Source organism: Colossoma macropomum, unplaced genomic scaffold (assembly GCF_904425465.1).
Source record: "Colossoma macropomum unplaced genomic scaffold, Colossoma_macropomum, whole genome shotgun sequence".
NCBI lineage: Eukaryota > Metazoa > Chordata > Actinopteri > Characiformes > Serrasalmidae > Colossoma > Colossoma macropomum.
The window spans coordinates 124401-146322 of record NW_023495915.1 but is presented as its reverse complement, the minus strand read 5'-3'; the positions used below and the strand labels follow the sequence as shown (position 1 = coordinate 146322).

The 21922-nt window shown below is 37.7% G+C and overlaps 1 protein-coding gene across 1 annotated transcript in view; it reads right to left on the bottom strand.

The window, feature by feature from the left end:
* Window positions 1-18310, bottom strand: part of LOC118803493 (polymeric immunoglobulin receptor-like) — a 34564-nt gene extending 16254 nt beyond the window's left edge. The window contains exons 1-3 of the mRNA XM_036563986.1: window positions 18262-18310; window positions 17518-17607; window positions 13570-13788 (exon numbers count right to left, since the gene is read on the bottom strand). Of these exons, the coding sequence (XP_036419879.1) occupies window positions 13570-13788; window positions 17518-17607; window positions 18262-18310 (358 nt within the window). The remainder of the gene's footprint in view (window positions 1-13569; window positions 13789-17517; window positions 17608-18261) is intronic.
* Between the last annotated feature and the right edge of the window lie 3612 nt (window positions 18311-21922).

Genomic DNA, 21922 nt, shown 5'->3' with positions numbered 1-21922 from the left:
AGGATGGTTTAGTCGCATTTTAAACCTCCAAAGCTGGTTGCAAAAAAACAGTCTCTCCACCAACGTGGTTTTAATAGACACTTTAAACCTCTTCTGGAATCGTCTATCCTTTTACTGGAAAGATGGAATTCATCCAAGCAGCTTGCTTTCAAAAGTTTTAGGGGACAATGTTTTTTACTCTGTTTTTAATACAAACTGACTACTGGACTCCAGTAATGACTGTTTTAGCATTCCTGTGATTAGCACCTCAGTCAATGTAATGGGGTATACAGACCTCCTTCTGCTTCTTCATATGCCATTGATGGTATTGCACAGCTGTTAGCTAAATACTGTAACTCAGAAGCTATCATCATGGGTGATTTAACTTAAACTGGTAAAGCAGTGCATCTGACCACCTGAAAGAATTGTGTGATGGTCTTAATCTCTCACAATTGATCACTGATCCAACCAGGCCAAACTTAAAAGATCACTCCAAGTCAACCTCGATTGATCTAATTTTAACAAATAGGAGTGATAGAATCACAGCATTAGGAGTCTTTGATCTAGTTTTCAGTCAGGCCGATTGGATGTGCTAAATTGCCCCTAGGTGTGAATGTGTGTGTGAATGTATATGTCTGTCTGTCTGTCTGCCCTGCGATGGACTGACGACCTGTCCAGGGTGTACCCTGCCTTCCGCCAAATGGCAGCTGGGATGGGCTCCAGCACCCCACCGTGACCCAGAAGGATAAGCGGTTTAGATGATGATGTGAATTAAGGATAGATCAAGCCCCTGGTTCTCTAATGAAGTACCGTCACTCCTTAAGGCAAGAAATAAAGCCTGGAAACTTGTTAGACAGACAAGGGAGGACTCTCACTGGCTTACATTTAGAACACTGACATTTCCTTTTCTTTTGCATGTTCCTATTCAGGAAAAAAAGATAATAATAAACATGTGTTCCATCAGCTTACTTTTCTTCATGACTCCTACACACCACTCTGGATCTTCAGTGAAGGTGAAGCACCATTAACTTGGCTCTTTCCTCTTGTACAGTTTGGAAGCTACTCTTTAATACACATTTATTATCAGGATGACCTCTTTAAATCATTAGTAAATATTACTGAGTGAGTGAAAAAGGTCTGTTATAATGAAAAAAAATTGCTTTCCTGCTGTACTTACAGCCGAACAAAATTATCATGAAGAGCTTCTGTATAAGGATTGAAGTTTCATTGATCAATATGAACACTTTATTTACTAGTCCTAATTGTTTCCTATCCACTGTTTTATTCATTTCTAGGTTGTACATGTTAGGTATAAATATATTTAAACATGAAAAAGGCACAACACTGTATTTATTAAATGCACTATATGGACAAAGCCCTGCGATCGACTGGCTAGGACATGCTCCGGCTTCCCCTGCGACCCAGAAGGATAATCAGCTTAGAAAATGTGTGCGTGTGTGTGTTTGTGTGTGTATTGACAAATACATTTGGAAAGCCCACCTAATTAATAAGTTCAGGTATTTCAGTCACACCCATTGCTAATAGGTGTACAAAATCAACAGTGCCACATTCAAAGTTAAAATTTATGCCTTGTTTGATCTGCTCTGGTAAACTGTGAGTGTTATTATCTGACAATATTACATGAATATGTTTGTCAGATGCCAGAAAAACATTACCTACTGTAATGCAGTTCCAATAAAGGGTAATATTAATCCACAGCATACAAAGACATGTTAGACAGTTAGTCCTTACAACTTTGTAGTAGCCTCTGTACACAAAACAGGATCCATAAGCATGAGTTTGGTGTGGAGGAACTCCAGTGACCTGCACAGAACCCTGACCTCATCCCCACTGAACATTTCTGGCATGAACTGGATAGTCAACTGTGATCCAAGCCTTCTTGTCCAAAATCAGTGTCTGACCTCACAAATGTTTGTTTCTCCCAAATGGGCACAAATTCACACAGACACACTCCAAAATCTTCAGGAAAGCCTTACCATAAAAGTGGATGCTGTTACACCTGTAAATGGGCGGTGGGGGAAGTGGGGGTAGTCTCCATCTTGATGCACATGATTTTGGAATGAGATACGCAACTAGTTCATGTAGGTGTGATAAGAATGTGTCCACATGCTTTTGGCAACATAGTGTATGTAAATAAGCCATAAGAGATGCTAGTCAAGACCTGCTTTAATCCTGCATTTTTATTTTTCTGAATTTTTATTTCAAATGTGTTTATACCAATACAACATGAAATCAGTTTATATGTGCACAATGTTTTACTTTTTCAAAAAGAAAAAAAAAACAAAAACTTTTTAATACAAGAGACTATACAAACTGTTGAAATTGGTTGAAAAATATGTGTTCAGTTAAGGACTACACATTTTGTGTTACTTTTAACACAAAATGTGCTAAATGTGTTAAAACAGGTGACACAAGTAGCTTGATGTAATTTAACACATCTCCTGTTAGACTGTAGCCATAGTACTAGGCACACAACACATCACATACCAGTGCGATGAAACCTCCACCCAGCTGTAAATGTTGTCCAAAACCAATAACACTTCATTTTTTTATCTCACTGGAAAAAACTTACTATTTGGCTGCATTGTAAAAAGTACTTGTGTTACTTGCATTAACGCATCTGTTTTGCTTTAATACAAAAGTCACAAAAAATATGATAGCAATTTCTATGCACATCATTGTGTCTAGCTAAGAAAAAATGTGTTGTTTTAACACATTAGTTATAAGTGTGTTACATAAATGGAAAAGCTTTCTACCAACATCAAAAACAACCAAAGACAAAAAACGTTTTTCTAGTGACATTGTTTATTTCACTTGTACAGATGCTATGCAACAATTCATATAAGACCAGGTGCTGCCAACACTCCATTTAAACAGGCTTCTCTGCCTTGACAAGCATAGTAGTTAGCATAGGTTGATGGTTAAAAGGTTAACTCATAGAGAAGAGTTCACCTCTGAGGTGTTCCATTCACCTCACATTGAGCTTCTTTTTCCAGTGAGACAGAGAACAGCTAGCTTGTTTCTACCTGCCATGTTCAGATCACTGTTCACAACACTGGTGCTGAAGCTCAGCTGGAGGATGCAGTTTCAGCACCATGGACAGTGGCTGACTGAATTGGAAGAAAAATAAAAAGATACAATGCTTCGTAAAATGTAGGAGCATCATGCAAAAGTGGGTAGATACTCCTATAATGAAGATTTGATATTCTACTCAAGTTTGAGCAACTCACGGTGGCCGGTTCCACTGTTCCACAGCACAAAGCTGGTGGGCGTTATACTTGGCATTGGGGGCAGTCAGAAGTAAATTCTGAGAGAAAACGCTGGTTGAACAAAAACACTTGAATGTTGAGTGTTGAGTGTATTGGTTCTAGAACCTATTTGAAGTTACATTATAATGACATTAGAAAAGAGAGAGAGAAAAAAAAAAAACTTTAGTGAGATAACAGTGAAAACAATGTGGTCACACATCAAAAACACGGCTGTTGCCATATTCTGTCCCTGGGACAGCAACTCTTGTCTTGGTGCTTAAGTGGGGAGCTTTTCCCCTAAGATGGAGTTCATTAGAGTTAAATGAGTGACAGGCACTCGTGGCCTCTTGCTGGTTTGTGCCTTTGATCTGCTGCCTCTGTTTGACCCTCTCATGCAGGACTGAGCAATTGAAGGGCTTCCACAGAGAGAGCCTCCTATGGGATGCTTACATGCCCTTGTACTTAATCACTGAGATACTCACTGCTCAAATTGTGTTATGTATTTAGGTATAAATGAGATTAAATGGGCCAGATGTTTATAGCATGTTTTCATTGGACTGACTGTGGAGATAACAGAAATTTCTACCCCCACCTACATGACTGACATGATGGTGTGCAGATTTGATGAGATCATTTGCTGCTTCCTCTTTAGTGATGCATCATTTATCAATGCATTAAAGACACTTTAATCCAGCTACTCTACATGTTAAACATCCATGTTTTTCTGCTCATACTTTTCACTTTTTTTATTTCATAGTGATGATTACAGAACAGAAATAACCACAGTTTAAAAGAAACTGAAAAGAGTGCTGTTTCTCAATTAACTGCACAATCAAACTCATCACTCTACTAGTCTTGTTTTGGAGTGAAAAAGAACTGATGCTTCAAGACTGACTATTAGATACTTCATACTAATCTGTTCTGACACATTGATGCTGAACCAGAAATGATATTTCACTCAAAATATTCACAGATGAACATACTTTGCTTAACCCTTACACACTGTTTATTGTTTAACCCTTTACAGTTTGTTTCCATTTGAAGGGTAGAGGGGGGATAAACTGTGCAGCAACAGATGGGCTACAGTCTGAATCTGTAAACCTGCAAAGTGCACCTGTACAGTATGTGTTTCTGGTAAAAAGGCCAATGACTGAATATTTCATGTGATGTTTGTGTTTTTCTGTAGTTTTTCAAATTCTAGTTCAGGAATGTTCATGAAAAGTGTAAATTCAGATTGTTGTATTTGTTATTCTCTGTCTTGGTTTCCATAGGCCTTCGGATATATTGAGATAGTGGTTAATTATTTTCACAAGGAGAAAAAAAAAATGAGTGATGTAAAAATAATCAACTGATCACTCCTTTCTAATGCTAATACCCTTGCTAATGTGAAGTGGGTGAAAAATTCACTTGGAAAGTAACCTATGTACAAAAATATGCAGCACTTGTTGGGGTCACTTTTGGAAAAGTCATAAAATTTCAGGTTTAAAGATTCATATTCAGAGTGGGTTCACTGCCTTTAAATGTCAATATTAGTAAAAGTTATGACCTGGACAGTGTGTATGGGTTAAGGATATAATGCTCGATAAATCTTATGCTTTGATTCATGCACAGAAAACATGAAACAGTTGAAGAGTTTAGTGTTTTTATCATTGATCCAGGAGCACCACTGTCCTGCACATTTTAATGAATTGAAAGTTGTTTTTGATTCAAAGTTGAATGATGGTCAAAAGTGCTGTTTTGTCGTCAGTGTTAAAGCTATTGTCATCACAGGATAGTAGAGTTTGTGCTTGATATCATAAGGTCTTAGAGCCATGGAGAAGAGGTGAGCAGGCTGTAAAGGACATCACAGTGGATAACACAATCATCCTGGATATAAAAGATTTGAATGATTCGAGTCCCATTCTTGAAGCACTGCCAAGTAGTGAAAAAGTAATTTGGTGAGTCTCCAAGCTCTGCTTTCAACTGAAAGGTAACCACTAAATAATTTACTTAACCAGAACAGAGTTAGAAACAATGTCATTAGCCCACCTATCAGTTTTACTGTAGTTTAGAAAACTAGGCTATAAAACTAAATATGTCAACTTTTTTACATTTACGTTTTACACTGCTTTTTACATTATCAGGTTGAACTGAACATTGTACCAAACCAGACCTGACTAAAGATGGACATTAAGAAGGAGGCTGTAAGTGTGACAGAGCACAGCAGGGCCTAGCAAGTAACAGAGGCTAGGCTAGGATACACTGTGCTAAGCTATGACTAAGAGGAGAAACATCAATACAGTAATTGGGGCTACTGGTTGATGCTAAAGGCTGGGCTCAAAATTCCTTGAGATACAAGGACCAATCAGAACAGAGGATTTTGTTTATAGCTGTGTGACCAACTTGGCTGCAAAGAAGATATTCAGGTGTGAGATAAAATGCATTTGTTTAATAGTTTCTCTTTATTGAGCTGCATTTTGCTTGTAATCTTATTGTGTCACAGTAGATCAGCAAATTAGATCAATAAACATAAAATTCATTAAAAGCTTTATTTAAAAAGTTCATTTACAAAAATAAATAAATAAATAAATAAATAAACATCATCCTTTTAAAAATGAGCTGACTGTGGTGAGTTATTCTTAACATACAGCGCACTCTGAACTCTAAATATGTTTTGTCACAAAAGCCATTACTGTTCATTGTCAAGGCATTTCAAGTTCATGTTTTAAGGCAGAGACAGTCAAACGCCAGTGCTGTTCTTGAGTAGCATTCAGGTCAGGTGATGCAACACTGCTGCAGACTGTTCTAGACATTATCTTAAACGACTCCCTTCTCCCTACAAAATGTCCTATGTAGTTGTTAAAATAACAGCTACTGTATCTAAACCGAGCACAGTGTGTCTCACAAAGAATGACTTTGGATTCAGCCATGTGTGCACAATTCATACTGGACATAAAGCATATTTGAGTGTAAAAGCCAACATATTATAACTCACAGAGTACTATATAGGGAACAGTGAGCCTTTTGAGATTCAGTCTGAGGATTTGTAGAGGTCTGATCTTATAGATATTTAATATTGACCATTATTGAGATCTTTCCTGCAATTTTCAGCAATTTACCTGCTTGATTTGTGCTAAAAATGTTAAATATTGCACATAAAAGATATGTTTATCCATTACATGGCTTTGCTTACATCTAAAACATGAATTGACCATTTTTGCAATAAAAAAAAAACTGTGAAGAACTTGAAAAGCTAAATAAAAACACATGAAAATTCATTAAAATATAGATATTTACTTTTGCAAATTAACTCTTCATTTATTTACATACTTTTACATTTGCAAATTTAAAAAGAGAAAATGAAAATAATAATAAAAGAAAAACACAATACATGTGTGAGTGGTGTTATTTGTTTACTCTGATGGTGGCATATTGTGCCTTTTCTCCAATATCAGTAACTGGTTGTTGTTGTGGTTGTGTTACTGTGGACTATAGTAGAGTACATCACTTCATCCTGTAGAGGATCACAAATGATAATTAACACACAACACTGACCCTTTAAAACCACTTCAGAGTTTGACTTAAACTACCAGGAGCAGCTTCTTCCTCAGTAGGAATAGGATATACAGATATGCACTGAGTGCCAGTTTATTAGGTAAACTCACTCACATTCACTCACATTGTACATTCCAACAACATGAGACTGTAGTGTGAAGAATAAATCAGGCAGAGCAGCGTTTCTCATGTTAGTTAAGTGTTCAGCTAAACAGCTAAACAACTTGGAATCAGCCAGAATTGAACCGAATACCATTCGCCAAACGTGTAGTCTGATCTTAAGAGTCTGACCAAATCAGACTGAGCCATAAAACTGCTCAGTGGTGATGACAGTTTGAGAATTTAGTGTAAGTAGCTGGAGAATGAACTGAGTGAGCGGAGCTCATTACTCTGACGTAGCAACAAGCTGCTTATTAAGGAACTATAATTTGGTGGAAGGAACTGCGAACATTAAAACATGTTAAACGCCGCGTTCACGACCCAGTTTATTAATTTCTTACTTTATGTATTTAACTGCTGTATAAAAGCAATAGAACACTCGAGGTCATGTGTTATCGCGAATAACATCTCGCCTTGGGCTTGTGACTGCGCCCAAATCACAGCTGATGTTATTTCGCAATAACACACTCCCTCTCTCTATTGCTTAAGTGGATAAGAGGTGCAATAATGGAAGTGTAAATTATGATGAGTTGTAATAGGACATGATGGAATATGATGTTATGAGGGATATGATTGAATGTGTTGTGATGTATGAACTCACCTGTGATTTCTGTTCTCTCTTCATCCTTCTTTGCTCTCGGCTCTCTGTCTGTCCTCATCTCTGTCCTGCAGAATGAAACAATACAAAGTGAGACACAGATACTGCACATACCTCAACTGTGTGTGTGTGTGTGTGTGTGTGTGTGTGTGGGTGTGTATACCTCTGTATCTCCAGTAGATAACTCCTCCGAGTCCCAGCAGGAGAAGAGCAGGAATAATGATGAAGAAAAATTTAGAATAACCTGCGTCAAGAAACAAATGAGAAGTTTTCATATTTGTACCTATGTGTGTGTGTGAGAGAGAGAGAGAGAGAGAGAGAGAGAGAGAGTTCATGCTTGAATACAGCAATTTCACACAATGCATCACATTTTTTAACTGTATAATGTTTCTCCTGTTCTTCTGTGTGCAATGTAACTGAATTGAATATTCAGAAAGAGTGAAAGTTTGTGATTATTATTTTTTTTTCAGAGAACATAAAGCTGTGACATCATGTTTCAGCTGCAGTCAGTGTGCTGATCTTACCATGAAGTGTTTGAGATGAATCTGTGGTTGAATTGGGACTGTCTTTTCTGTTGTCCACTGCAGTAGATGTTGTCATTTTAGTTGTGACCCCTGTAGGAACAGCAGGGTTTAATAGTCAGTGCAGGAACAGAACAGCAGTAAACAGCTCACTGTAGATACACAATAACATGAACATGAACATTTTATTGTAAACGTTAATTTCCAGCTGGATCAGACTAAATTGAGTTTTGAGATGACAATATTAGTATTTAAACAATAATAAGCTAATCGATGTTCACGTCTAAGATTTACAAATGACACACTGACAATATTCAAACTGAATCATCTACAATTTTAGTATAAGAGCTCCTGAGTGAATAATAATAAGCTGAGTGTTCACACATGTACACAAACTTTAAGAGCACGTGACAAACAAACCAACAAACAAATAAACAAACAAATAAACAAACAAACAAACAAATAAATAAATAAATAAATAAATAAACGTTGAACAGTAACCAGTTGAACAGTAATGTTGAAAGTAAAAAGAATGTCAGGGCGAATGCAGAGACACAAGGCAATAAACACCACTAACGAGACATACAGTTGTATGCAGAAGTTTGGGTACCCCTGGTCAAATGGCATGTTTTCTTGTTCAAAGTGTAAATATTATGATCACATCCTCTTTACAGAACAAACCTAAATAAGACAGTTTAGTTTAACATATTGGAAGAAAATAGAACTTTTATACATTTCACATCTTATGTTTAATTCTGCAACATGTTAAACTAATCAATTAACAGTAATCATGCATTAAAATGTGTATAAACATGATCTCTTCAGATGTAAATGCAAAAAAGAAAGGCTGATGAAATGTGATTGATTTAAAAAATGCATAGGGAGCATAATAAAAAAAAAAACAACAAAATAAATAAATAAACAAATAAAATAAAGCTGTAAAATCTGACGGTCAGCTGCAGTCAGTGTGCTGTTCTTACCACCAGGTGTTTGAGATGAACTTGGAGTTGAAGTGCTCAGCATGATTTGACTGCTGACCACTGCAGTAGGTGCTGTAGTTGTAGGTGGACCCTCTTTAGAGAGAGAAGAGTTTAACAGTCAGTGCAGAAACAGAACATGAGTAAACAGCTCACTGTAGATATACAGTAACATTAACATCGTTTACTGTACAAACCCAATTCCAATAATTTGGGACAAAATGTGAAATGTTACTAAAAACCAGAAAGCAGTGATTAGTATTTTTTTTTTGACCTGTATTTAATTAAAAACAGTATAAAAACAAATTTTAAGCTTATGGATGTTTTTTGTAAATAAAGTCTCTTTCTCATGTGCCTGCAGCTTGTCTGAAAAAGTAGGGACAGGAGCCTGTTTACCATTGACATACATCACCTTCACTTTTATTAACTCTTAATAATCATTTAGGAATGTTTGGGATCACAGGACATGTTTCCACCATTTCAGGTGAGCTCAAGTCCAGAGAAGTGACTTTCACTGTGCATGATTTACCCTCAACTTGCATTTATAGATGCAGCACTTAATTCAGTCCTGAAAAAAGGTCACAGACATTCAGTTGTGGTTTTCTGCCTTGTCTTTGATTTCTCCAGATAGCCTGAATATTTTGATGACATTATGCACTGTAGAGGGTAAATTGTCTAAAACTCTTGGCATAACTCGCTGAAGATCATTTTTAAATGGTTGAATTTTTTGCTGACAGATTTTTTTAGCAAAATGGTGAACCTTGACCCACCCTTACTCATTAAGGACTCATCCTTTCCTGGATGCTCCTTTTAAATCCAAGAATGATTGTATCACCTGATTGACATTTAACAATGTTTCTATTCTTAAACTCGGTTGGTAAAATAAACCAATAAATATCTTGTCTTTGTACTGTTTTCATTTAAATATGTGTAGAAGTAGGTTTGTAAATCACTGCTTGTCACACATCACTGTTAGAATGTCATAATGTTTTGGCTTATCAGTATAGACTTTGTTTAATATGTGCTTGTGAGGTTGTTCTGAGCATGTTCTGAGAAATCAGACAGAAATCAGTGTGCAAAATTTTGAACAGCCCTGCATTTTTCTTGACTTTCAGGGTGAAAATAAGTAAGAACATCTTTTTTCTTGAGAGACAAGAAACAAGAATGTTTAGAGAACATAATAAATAATTTCCCCAAATAAAAGAAAGCCGTAACACCTTCAGGTCAGCTGCAGTCAGTGTGCTGTACTTACCATCAGGTTTTTGAGGGAAATGTGTAGTTGAAGCGGTTGGTCTGGTGTGTACACTGACCGCTGCAGTAGGTGCTGTAGTTTTAGTTGGATCCACTGCAGAGAGAGAAAGGTTTGATAGTCAGTGCAGGAACAGAACATCAGCAAACAGCTCACTGTAGATACACAGCAATATTATTTATTTGCTTTTTTATTGTAAATGATCTGAACAGCCTTCATAAAAATGTACAGATGTTAATATTTAGACAACAATTCATTTTGACTATAGAAGGAGAATAAAGCTAAACAGCAGAAACATGTAATAAATACCTAACAAAACCAGGTCCAGCTGGATCAGATTACATTTAGTTTTATTTAGTTTTATAATTACAGTATAAATACATTTTTAAATAATGTTAATGTTCAACAGTGTGTCTGATGTCTGTGTGGTCACTTTCTGTAAGGTCATTCTGTAACCTCACCACAATTTACCCTCATATACACATCATTTACATTAAACATGGAATAGAACGGAATGTCTTCTTCTAATTTAGATGGTAGAATGATGTGATTGTGTAGTTTGACTAATTTTCATAAATCACTGACTGCTTGAGGAGATTTTTATAGTTTGTCTGCAGAGAGGAAGTTAATAGTTGCAGAATCTGTTAATCTTAATGTGTATATTAAAAATAAGCTCCCCTCAACACACACACACACACACACACGCGCACACACACACACACACACACACACACACACACACAGACACACAGACACACACACACACACACACACACACACACACACACACACACACACACAAACATTCCTTAAGTGTTTGCAAATTTAAGCATACTCAATTGAAGGGATAATAAGTTAAGTTAAAGTCCAAGTCTGGAAAATTTGTAACATTTCCAAATGACCTCTTGACAAAAGCAAAAAACTGAATTATCTACTATTTTAGTGTGAGTTAATCACTAAGTGAGTCAATTTTTATTTTTTGTTTCAACCTACAAATATATTCAAAATATTATACAAAATAAAAGAATACATAAAATAATAAAAATGTAAAAAATAGTTTTTAAAAATAAAGAAATAAAAAACCTATTCATATATGAAATCAAAAGAAGGGAACAGAATTAAAATGCATGTTTAGACGAGTCTTATTAACATGCAGTGAGCCAGACAGTCTAATGTCCAGAAATGTTCCAGAGTTTAGTTAAACAAAACTTTTTCTTTGTAACTTTGGAGCCCAGACTTTGGAGTGCAAATCAAGCATTTGTTAATACTGTGAGTGTATTTGTACTGTATCTTTACTGGACAGGAAGTTTTCTTGATATTAACTTTCTTCCCTGATATTTCAGATTTTCACTCCTCATCTTTACGTCTGAAAGACTCAGACTCCTTGGGATGCTTTTTATACCCAATCATGTTACTGACCTGTTGCCAATTAACCACCAGGTTGTGTATTTTTTTTTTTAGCATTACACAACCTTTACCTGCCTTTTGTTGCCCCCATTCCAACTTTTTTGGAACATCTTATTGGCATCAAATTTAAAATGAGCATGTATTTTTTTCAAAAAAAAACAAAAACAAAAAAAAAAACAATAAAATTTCTTAGTTTCAACATTTGAAGTGTGGTCTTTGTAGAGTTGAAATGATTTGCACATCATTGCATTTTATTTTTATTTACATTTTGCACAGCATCCCATTGTTTTTGGAAATGGGGTTGTATTAATATTAACAACTCTGAGTGTGTATTTGTACCGTATTTTTGTGGAACAGGAAGTTTTGTTTATGGTAAATTTCTTCCCTAATATTTCTGATTTTCACTAACACTTTGAACTGAGAGACACATACTTTGACCAATAATCAGGGCCATTGACTGGGCGTGTAAAGATCTGAGGCTCAGCCCAGTGTAGCATTATAGTTTTTGGATTTCGTCCTCCAGCATTATTTTTGAACCTGTAAACCTGTAAAATGTGCAGCTGCTACTTTTTATTAAATGAGAGGATTTACACATCAACAACATGTGCATGGACTCAGCAATGTTGACTCATGTGTTTTATAAACAAAAACCATAAAATAACCAAGAGAGACAAAAATTATATAAATAATTGAGAATGACAAAAAAAACAAAAAGTGGTAAAAACAGATACGTTTCTTTAATGATGCTGTTCTTACCTCCACATAACTCTCATCTACACACCCCTCTCTGCTAACAGAGGAACATTTTATCTTCAGTTTTATATATTTAAAAGTTAAACAGCCATTCATTAAAACTCTTCTTTCCTAATTTTAAATCTGAAATATTGTGTTAAAACACAGCACTCCATCAGGGTGATGTTGTGTCCTGATAAATACTGTGAGAGATCTGCAGCCCAAACAGATCCTGGCTTTTTTAAGTAAACTGTTCTGTTAACTCACTATTTGATGTCAAATAAACTGGAAATTTCAAAACAGCCAGCTGACTATCTGTAGTAGATTTGCCTGTTTATAGAAATTACAAGTACTCGCATATTTTCTCCCCTACTTTCTCATCACATGCTAACACTATTTTTCACTACACCCTCTCTCTCTCTCTAACTCGTTTATAGAAATGGGAGTCACGCCTGTATCTTTTGAAGAACACAACAACATGTAATGAACATGTACACAAACCACAAGTGTGAAAATGAGGACAGGCAGTTCATCACAGCAGTAAGTAAGTAAGTAATTAAGTAAGTAAGTAAGCAAATAAATAAATAAATAAATAAATAAAGTAAGTTTACCAGTAAGTATAGATGAAACACTTTGACCAGAGGTGTTGAAATATTTGCAGACAACTGCATGTTTTATTAGCTCTGTTTATCATCTTGTGTCTCTGATTGAGCTTCACAGTAAACAGAGTGAGGCTCATGCAGACACACAAGATAATAAACAGAGCTAATAAAACACATAGTTATATGAAAAGTCTCTGGTCAAATGAAATGATTTGATGATTTTCATGATGAAAATGAGCGAACAGACCTTCTACACAGAACAAACTTAGATATGTCTCCCTGTTAAATTCAGAAAAATGTGACTTTACATCAAGTCTGCTCTCTGTAGAGACATTTTAACTTATTTTCACTCAGAAAATCTACAAATCTACAAAACATATCATTTAAATTTTTTATTTGAAGGTACACATTTTTGCTCATGACTGTAGGTGAAGAGTGATGAGGGGTGGAATGTTTAAAAACTCAGAGCTGGTTTTCTGTGCAGATACATTTAATTATAAGACTTAAATTCTTTATAAATGAAAACTGAGACAGTGTTTTACCTTTTACAGTCAGTTTGATGATTATATATGAATCGTTAACAGTGCACCAGTAATCTCCTCCATCCTCTTCAGTCAGGTGTGATATAAGTAGAGAGAGGTTTCCTGGAGAGTGACCATTAACCAGCTGAACTCTGTTTCTGTACTGACCACTCTCACTGGATACCTCTTCAAATGTGTTTGTGTTGTCTTTCTTCCAGCTGAATGTCTCAGGTGTGGTGTGTAGGTCAGTGCAGTACTGACTCTCCTGTATGTGCTGTGATACCTGGTAGTTGTCCTCTGTTTTCCAGAATGCAGCCTGCAGAGACACACATCAGTAAGATCAGATTAATTATATATTCTTTATACTCTTTGACATCATGATTACAGTTTTTTTTTATATTTAACATCAACCAACAGCTTAGGATGATCATCGATTTTTGATTTAAATTAAAATATTAAATCTTTATATATATAAAAAAAAGATGGCCTGGGTTCGATTCCTGGCCGGGCAACCAGGGTCATTTCTGTGTGGACTTGGCATGTTCTCCCCGTGTCTGCGTGGGTTTCCTCCGGGTTCTCCGGTTTCCTCCCACAGTCCAAAAACACACTAAATTGCCCCTAGATGTGAGTGAGTGTGTGACTGTGTATGTCTGTCTGCCCTGTGATGGACTGGCGACCTGTCCAGGGTGTATCCTGCCTTCCGCCCGATGACAGCTGGGATAGGCTCCAGCGACCCAGAAGGATAAGCGGTTTAGATGGTGTTTGTGTGTGAAAGATATGAATATATGGAATGAAACTTTAGAATATGGAATGAAAGGTGACGTCATCGAGGCACCCGTACGGTTGCCGGCAGTGCGTCGCTATGACTGCATGTGCAAGAAATCTAGCAGTGATCTTGAATAATAGTGAGGGGATGATTAACACTCTGGCGAACAGATGTACGAGCCAAAATAATACTAGAAAGAAACGTGCCTTCCACCTCACAGTAGCAGCCCACAAGCAGCCTAGAGTGCAGTAATGTCACCTTCCAGTGTTGGAAGAGGGATTGTAGGGATGGGGTATAGTGTTGGAGTTCCCCTTTAAACGCGATTACGTTCCGGGGGTGGATGTTGAGAGAATTCCCCCTACAAGCGATCGAATCCCGGGGGGTCACCTAACGGAGCACCCAACTACATTTGTAATATATATGCTAACTATTCCTACCCCACGCCATAGACTTGGGGCCAAGTGAACAGGCGAATATTTTAGGTAGGGATTGTTGTGGGGGCTCCTGTGAGGCGAACAGCATGTTTCTGTCTGCATTAATGTTTGGCTGATTAACGATAATCGTCTGGCCTGTGAGGTTCACTGCATTCTTCCACAGTGAAACAGTGAATAAAGTTAACTGGTAAAACAGTATAAAATACAGTAACCGGTATTATTTTTTTGTTTCGTATATCGCCAGGGTGTTAATTATCTCCTCACTTCAGGATTACTGCCACTAGATTTCGTGCTGACTCAGTCATAGCGTCACACTGCCGGGTGTTGTGCTGAATTCCGACTCCCCGGCAGAATCCGACTCCCCCTCGCGTGCACGCGCTTCACGTAAACATGTGGACGTTACGGACTGCACTCAGGATTTCTCAGGTTATTTCTGTGTAAATAACGCTTTATCTTTCATTTTCCTCCACAGCGAACAACACAACAGGATCTAAAGCCAAAGACAAAGACTCTCACCGTGATGGTTTAGTTTAATATTACGAAATAAAAACGATTGTTGTTGTTGCAGTACTTGAGAACTGGTGGGACTGAATGGCTTTCAGTCATGACGATAAGTATTAGGACACATTAAACACAGCTTTAAACCTCTGTCTGGAGCACTAAAGCTCACATCTGAGGACCTGACGCTGCAGCATTGGCTGACTTGTTTTACTTGTCATTATTCAGCAACCAGACTTTCACTGCTTGCATAGCTGGACAAATTAACGAATTAGTATCCATTACTGCATGAAAGAGTTGCCCATAGTTAAAAATTGCAGTAAGAACAATTGTTGTAATGGCAGTAATTTAAGATTAATTTTGGCTGAAAAGTCTTCAGCTTTTACATAGTCAGAAGGTGTATTGTGAACCTGTCAAAATGATGCCCCTCATATCTCTGGGGATGCATTATGACTGGAATAATGACTTCTGGTTCATAGATTACAGCATATAAAGCATATGTCTCTAAATTCAACAGGGGGGATTTTACTGGGGGAGTAGAATTTTGGCAGGATTATTTTGACAACTGCCGAAATTACACTCCCCCTCTGATCTCAGCACTGCAAGGTCTGAATGACATCTCCTTTATTTTGCTAGCATGTCCTGGGCTGTAGATTGTGTCCTGACATGCATTTTACTTTAGATTTAACAGGAGGGATTTTACTGGGGGGAGTAGAATTTTTTGCCAGGATTATTCTGACACCTGCCGAAATTACACTCATTCTTACTTTTACAGGTAAGAAAGAAAGTATGAAAATTAAGTACGTAAAGCTGAACAAATTACGACCTGTCGCTCACGTCGATTCCACCATACAAAACAAGAGTCGTCATAAGAATAGAAAAATGATGCGTTCAGAATTTTTCTTCATGAGCAAACCTTTTATGTTATTAATGATTTGACATAAGTCAATAAATATGTAAATGAAATACAACAAAGAAATAAGAAACTAAAAGATTTATTAAAACAAGCCTGACATTACAATGTTATTAATCAAAGGAACCTCATCAATTTCTACAAATCAGAAATCCAAATGTACATTGTATTAATGCTATAATATTCTGCAGAAAAAATACTGTAACAAAGTTTACTGTATATCAAATAAGGTGTCAAAATAATCCTGCCAAAATTCTACCTCCCCAGTAAAATCCCCCCCTGTTGAATCTAGAGTAAAATGCATTTCAGGACACAATCTACAGCCCAGGACATGCTAGCAAAATACAGGAGATGTCATTCAGACCTTGCAGTGCTGAGATCAGAGGAGGAGTGTAATTTCGGCAGTTGTCAAAATAATCCTGCCAAAATTCTACTCCCCCAGTAAAATCCCCCCTGTTGAATTTAGAGAAATATGCTTTATATGCTGTAATCTATGAACCAGAAGTCAGCAGAACAGGTTAATTATTCCAGTCATAATGCATCCCCAGAGATATGAGGGGCATCATTTTGACAGGTTTACAATAAACCTTCTGACTATGTAAAAGCTGAAGACTTTTCAGCCAAAATTAATCTTAAATTACTGCCATTACAACAATTGTTCTTACTGCAATTTTTAACTATGGGCAACTCTTTCATGCAGTAATGGATACTAATTCGTTAATTTGTCCAGCTATGCAAGCAGTGAAAGTCTGGTTGCTGAATAATGACAAGTAAAACAAGTCAGCCAATGCTGCAGCGTCAGGTCCTCAGATGTGAGCTTTAGTGCTCCAGACAGAGGTTTAAAGCTGTGTTTAATGTGTCCTAATACTTATCGTCATGACTGAAAGCCATTCAGTCCCACCAGTTCTCAAGTACTGCAACAACAACAATCGTTTTTATTTCGTAATATTAAACTAAACCATCACGGTGAGAGTCTTTGTCTTTGGCTTTAGATCCTGTTGTGTTGTTCGCTGTGGAGGAAAATGAAAGATAAAGCGTTATTTACACAGAAATAACCTGAGAAATCCTGAGTGCAGTCCGTAACGTCCACATGTTTACGTGAAGCGCGTGCACGCGAGGGGGAGTCGGATTCTGCCGGGGAGTCGGAATTCGGCACAACACCTGGCATCCGTACGGAATCTCACAAATCTAAAATATAATATGGCGCTAGTGCCTTGATGACGTCAGATTTCATTCCATATTCTCATTCCATATATTCAGGGTTCAGTCGTTATACTGACCACTCTCACTGGATATAACTTCCCATCTTTCTGTGTTTGTGTTCTCTTTCTTCCAGCTGGATTCCTCAGGTTTGGTATGTAGGTCAGTGCAGTAGCAGGGCAGCGGTACTGACCCTCCTGTATGGGCTGTGATACTCTGTATTTGTCCTCTGTTCTCCAGAGTGCAGCCTGTAAAAACACACATCAGTAAGATCAGATTAATGATCTACTCTTTGTATGACGTTGCGATTACAGTTTTTTTTTTATTTTTTATATATATTTAACGTCAACTTACAGCTTAGGATGATTATCAAATTTTGATATAAACCAAAATATTAAATCTTTTTAATATAAAAAAGCAAAACTAAACGTGTGTATATACATATAGATTGAAGCAGTATTTGAGTGCGTTATGTGTCAGCGTGTGTTTTCTCCCCTCCGCTTGTGTGTGGGTGCTCGCTCTCTCTCTCTCTCTCTCTCTCTCTCTCTCTCTAGGTGGAGCGAGCTGCCAATCATCTGCAAGTGCGTGGTCAATCGGTCAATTAAGCACGGCCTTGCAGCCAAAAGGGGCGGAGCCTCCCATTTAATAACTGCGTGGACAGCCAGCGCGTAAGTCTACCGGCTCACTCGGTCACGTGTTTGTTTGATCATACTGAATTTGACATGCTGATCTGTGTAGTTCGATTTTGCTCTCGTCTGTTTGATGCTAGTCCGATACTGTTGGTAGTTCTGTGTTTAGTTAGTTAGTGCTCGTGCTCTCTCTCTCTCTCTCTCTCTCTCTCTCTCTGTTCCTCCAGTGCTACATCATCAGTAACTCAGTAACAAGATAAAAAATACACTCACCTTCAGAGACGTGAAGCCCAATGAAGAGAAGATAAAAAGTCAGCAACATCCTCACTAGTAAAACAACACTGAGTTCACAGCACACTGACAGCTCCACACCCAGCACTACACTAGCCCTGTATACCACACTGAGTACACAGCTCTCTCAGCAGCTCTTCACTGGAGTCTAACCCACTCTAATGTCTGTGCAGCTCACAGGAGCTGTGTTTAAATCAGCTAGACCGGAACTCTTCTGTCTTTTAGAGACTTTATCAGCAGCTTCTTTAGAAATCGAAACCACATGCAATGACATGGTGGACTCTGAGTCGTGGGAACACTTACTGTTTCCTCTTTTGCAGTACATCACTTTGCAGAACACACAAGTGGACATGAGAAACAGCCATAAAGAGAAGTCATGCTCACCTATTAGTCTTTCTCACATTCCTGGACACTCTGTATGTTCATGCTGATTATCCAGCATACCAGCATCCAAAACACAGCATATGGTGGTTTTGCTGGTGACCAGCAGAGCAGCATTCAAAACACAACATAGACTCGTTTTGCCTTTTTTTTCATTTGCTGTTTTAGCTTCCTTGCTTTTACATTTGATTACCTTGAACTGTCATGTTCCACTGCTCCAAGTTTTCACTGGCAGTTTCTTTGCTCTCTATCAGTGCTCTATGCATACTGCCTGACACACCATTTTGCAGTCTGTGCAGTCAGTTTCATATCTGCTCTGGTATTAAGTGTGTGTGTGTGTGTTTGTGAGTGTTTACATATGGGTAATTGCATGATATATTCACAAACTATTTATATACAGATATCTAGCCATTTCTCATCATTGTGATGCCGATTTGTCATTATAGTCCTTATTCTTGTCTCCCAAAACTGTGAAAAGTTCTTACACTTTGATGGTTATAAGTGTGAGGACTAAAGCCAAAGAATTAAAGGCAGCTCTGACCTTATGTATTTTTTTTTTCCCTATATCTGCTCCTTTCTGTGGTTTTGCTAGTTGTTCTTGAGATGTGATCTCATAGTTGTGAAACATCTATGTCGTCTACGCCTCTATTTTCTGGTAGCTATAATAGTATCAAGTGGGGGGGGGGGACTGAGCCATGTTGACCTGAAACCTGATGAAGCCTCAAATATAAACACCAGCATGAGTGACACAGAGTGCTTTATTTACACATACGTGATACACCAAACAAACATATGTGAAGTTTTATTTCAGTCATTTTTAGAGTTCTTCTTGCTCTCTTTCTCCCTCTGTATATGTGGCCAGTGTCTTGCTTCCTTTAGCACTCCAGAGACAGACTTTTTTATGCTTAGATTAATGATAAGACTTTCTATTTTTTCATGCTTTCAAGAAGGCACAACACAAGGGGAGGAAGACAATAGGATATGTGAATGCTGAATTTTTAAGCACTATATATTATACATTTAATCCCACCAATGCATACTGGCACCACCTCACTCTAAGCAGACTGTCCACCTCGTTGCTTCCATCTGTCACACTTCTTTCTGGTCCCGCTGTTACACCTCTCAGCCTCCGGACTTCATTTCCCAGAACACCCCACCTGATCACATGACACCAGATCTACCTCACGTGACTCTCCACCATTCCACTTCACCTGAACACTGATTAAACTCACCTGTTAAGCTCACTATATAAACCCCCTCAGTTTGTTGGTGCTTTGTGATGTATTGCCTTTGTTTCACGGGGCCTTATGGTCCCTTATGGTCAGTTTGCTTGCTTTTTTTCTGGTTTGACCTTCTTTTCATTTTGGACTCTGGACTTCCTTCATGGTTGCTGTTTTCTTGATTTGGCTTTTGAATTTGTACTGGTTGACCTTGATTTGAGGCTGCCTTTGCTAATAAACCTATTTTACTTCAGTTTCTTCTGCAAGCATCTGAATTCTGTCTGAATCTAACAGAATACTTCACCATCATGCAGATGGCACACCTAGATGTTGTCCAACAAGCTATTAAAACTCAGGCTCAGCTCCTGGGACAAAACCACCAGCTCCTCACCAGATTTACTCAGTCAATCTGTGAGCTGAAAGTACAACAGAGTGAGTAATTGTTTCAGTTGGCTCAAGTTATCACTGGTGTTAAAGATCTGTCTGGCCAAATTCAACATCTGACTGGAAATGCTCCTCAGTCCACCAGTTCCAGCACTGATCTCGTAAGCAGCACATTTCCTGTTAGTAAGCCCTTTAACAGTGTGGCCTCACTAAATCAATAGGAAATATTAATGAGAGTGGAGGTCTGTCTTTAGTCTTGTTTAAGTTTTCAAAAATGATTTCTTGACATTGTGATCAGGAAAATGAACAAAATTAGTTTACATTATTTCTGTATTTACAGACAAACAAAAGCATCATGGAGAAGTTTCATTGATTTCAGTTTGATTAGTAGTAAATTGTCAGTGTGTGCAACAAAAATATGAATATATGAAGCAAAGTTGGATGGTAAGTCTAAATTGTTATTCATGGCAATGATTTCATTAGCAGTACAACTTTAAAAGTAATAAATAACATTAATATTTATTATTATTATTATATTTATTATTATTATTATTATTATTATTATTATTATTATTATTATAAATAATTAACATCAATGAATTATAATCACTTGGCTTTTATTTGATAGTAATTCAAATTAATTAGTTATAAATCCGAAAAACAAAGTGAAAAGATGTTTGTTTGTTTTTTTTTTAATTTTTACCCGATTTTTCTCCCCAATTTAGTCGTCTCCAATTCCACCCGCTAGTTAGGACTCCCCCAATCACACGATGCTATCAACGCTAGGAGGGTGAAGGCTAACACAGGCTTCCTCCGAGACCTGTGACGCCAACCACCGCTTCTTTTCGAACTGCCGCTCACGCAACGTCACTGCACAGCCGAACGCGCTCGGAGGAAAGCGCCAACCGCCAGATCTGTTACGTCAGCTAACAGACGCCTGCGCTGACTAGCATCGCGCTGAGTGATGGGGGGAGAAGGAGGGGCCATCCTACCCACCCAGAGAGAGCGAGGCCAATTGTGCTCTCTTGGACTCCCGGCTACGGATGGCTGTAGCATCACCAGGGATCGAACTCGCGATCTCCTGATGATAGGGCCAACGCTTAGACGGTTGCGCCACTCGGGAGCGAAAAGATGGTTTTTAAGATGCATATTTTGTCTCTCTATGAACAGAATGTGGACAAGTTCCTAAATATTTGGCTGCCAAATGGTGAATTCATGCCAGTGTTGCAGGACTGCACTACTCCAGACTGACCACTCCATCTCCATCAGCTGTGCTGTAGTGAACTCTGGCAGGATCTGACAGAGATGGACAAAATGCATAAACGAAGACACACAAGAAAATTAGTATGAATATAACAGTTTGATTGTGTAGTTTGTACCTTTGTTTCTCTCGGTGTGATAAACCACAGCTACTATAATGTGGAGGAAGATCACAGCCACCAAGGCAAAGGGGACGAAGGGCAGAGGTTCTACAAGAAGTGGATCATATTAGTCATATTATTTCACAGCACTAAATCTTTATTAACAATCATGTGTGTACATTTACATATTGTGATAAAAAAAAAATTGGTTTGTAATATCTCCTCAGAACCAAACTCAGATGTTCAGGTTGGTCAATATCTTCATCTCTACAGACATCCTAAATGCAGTTTGTGCTA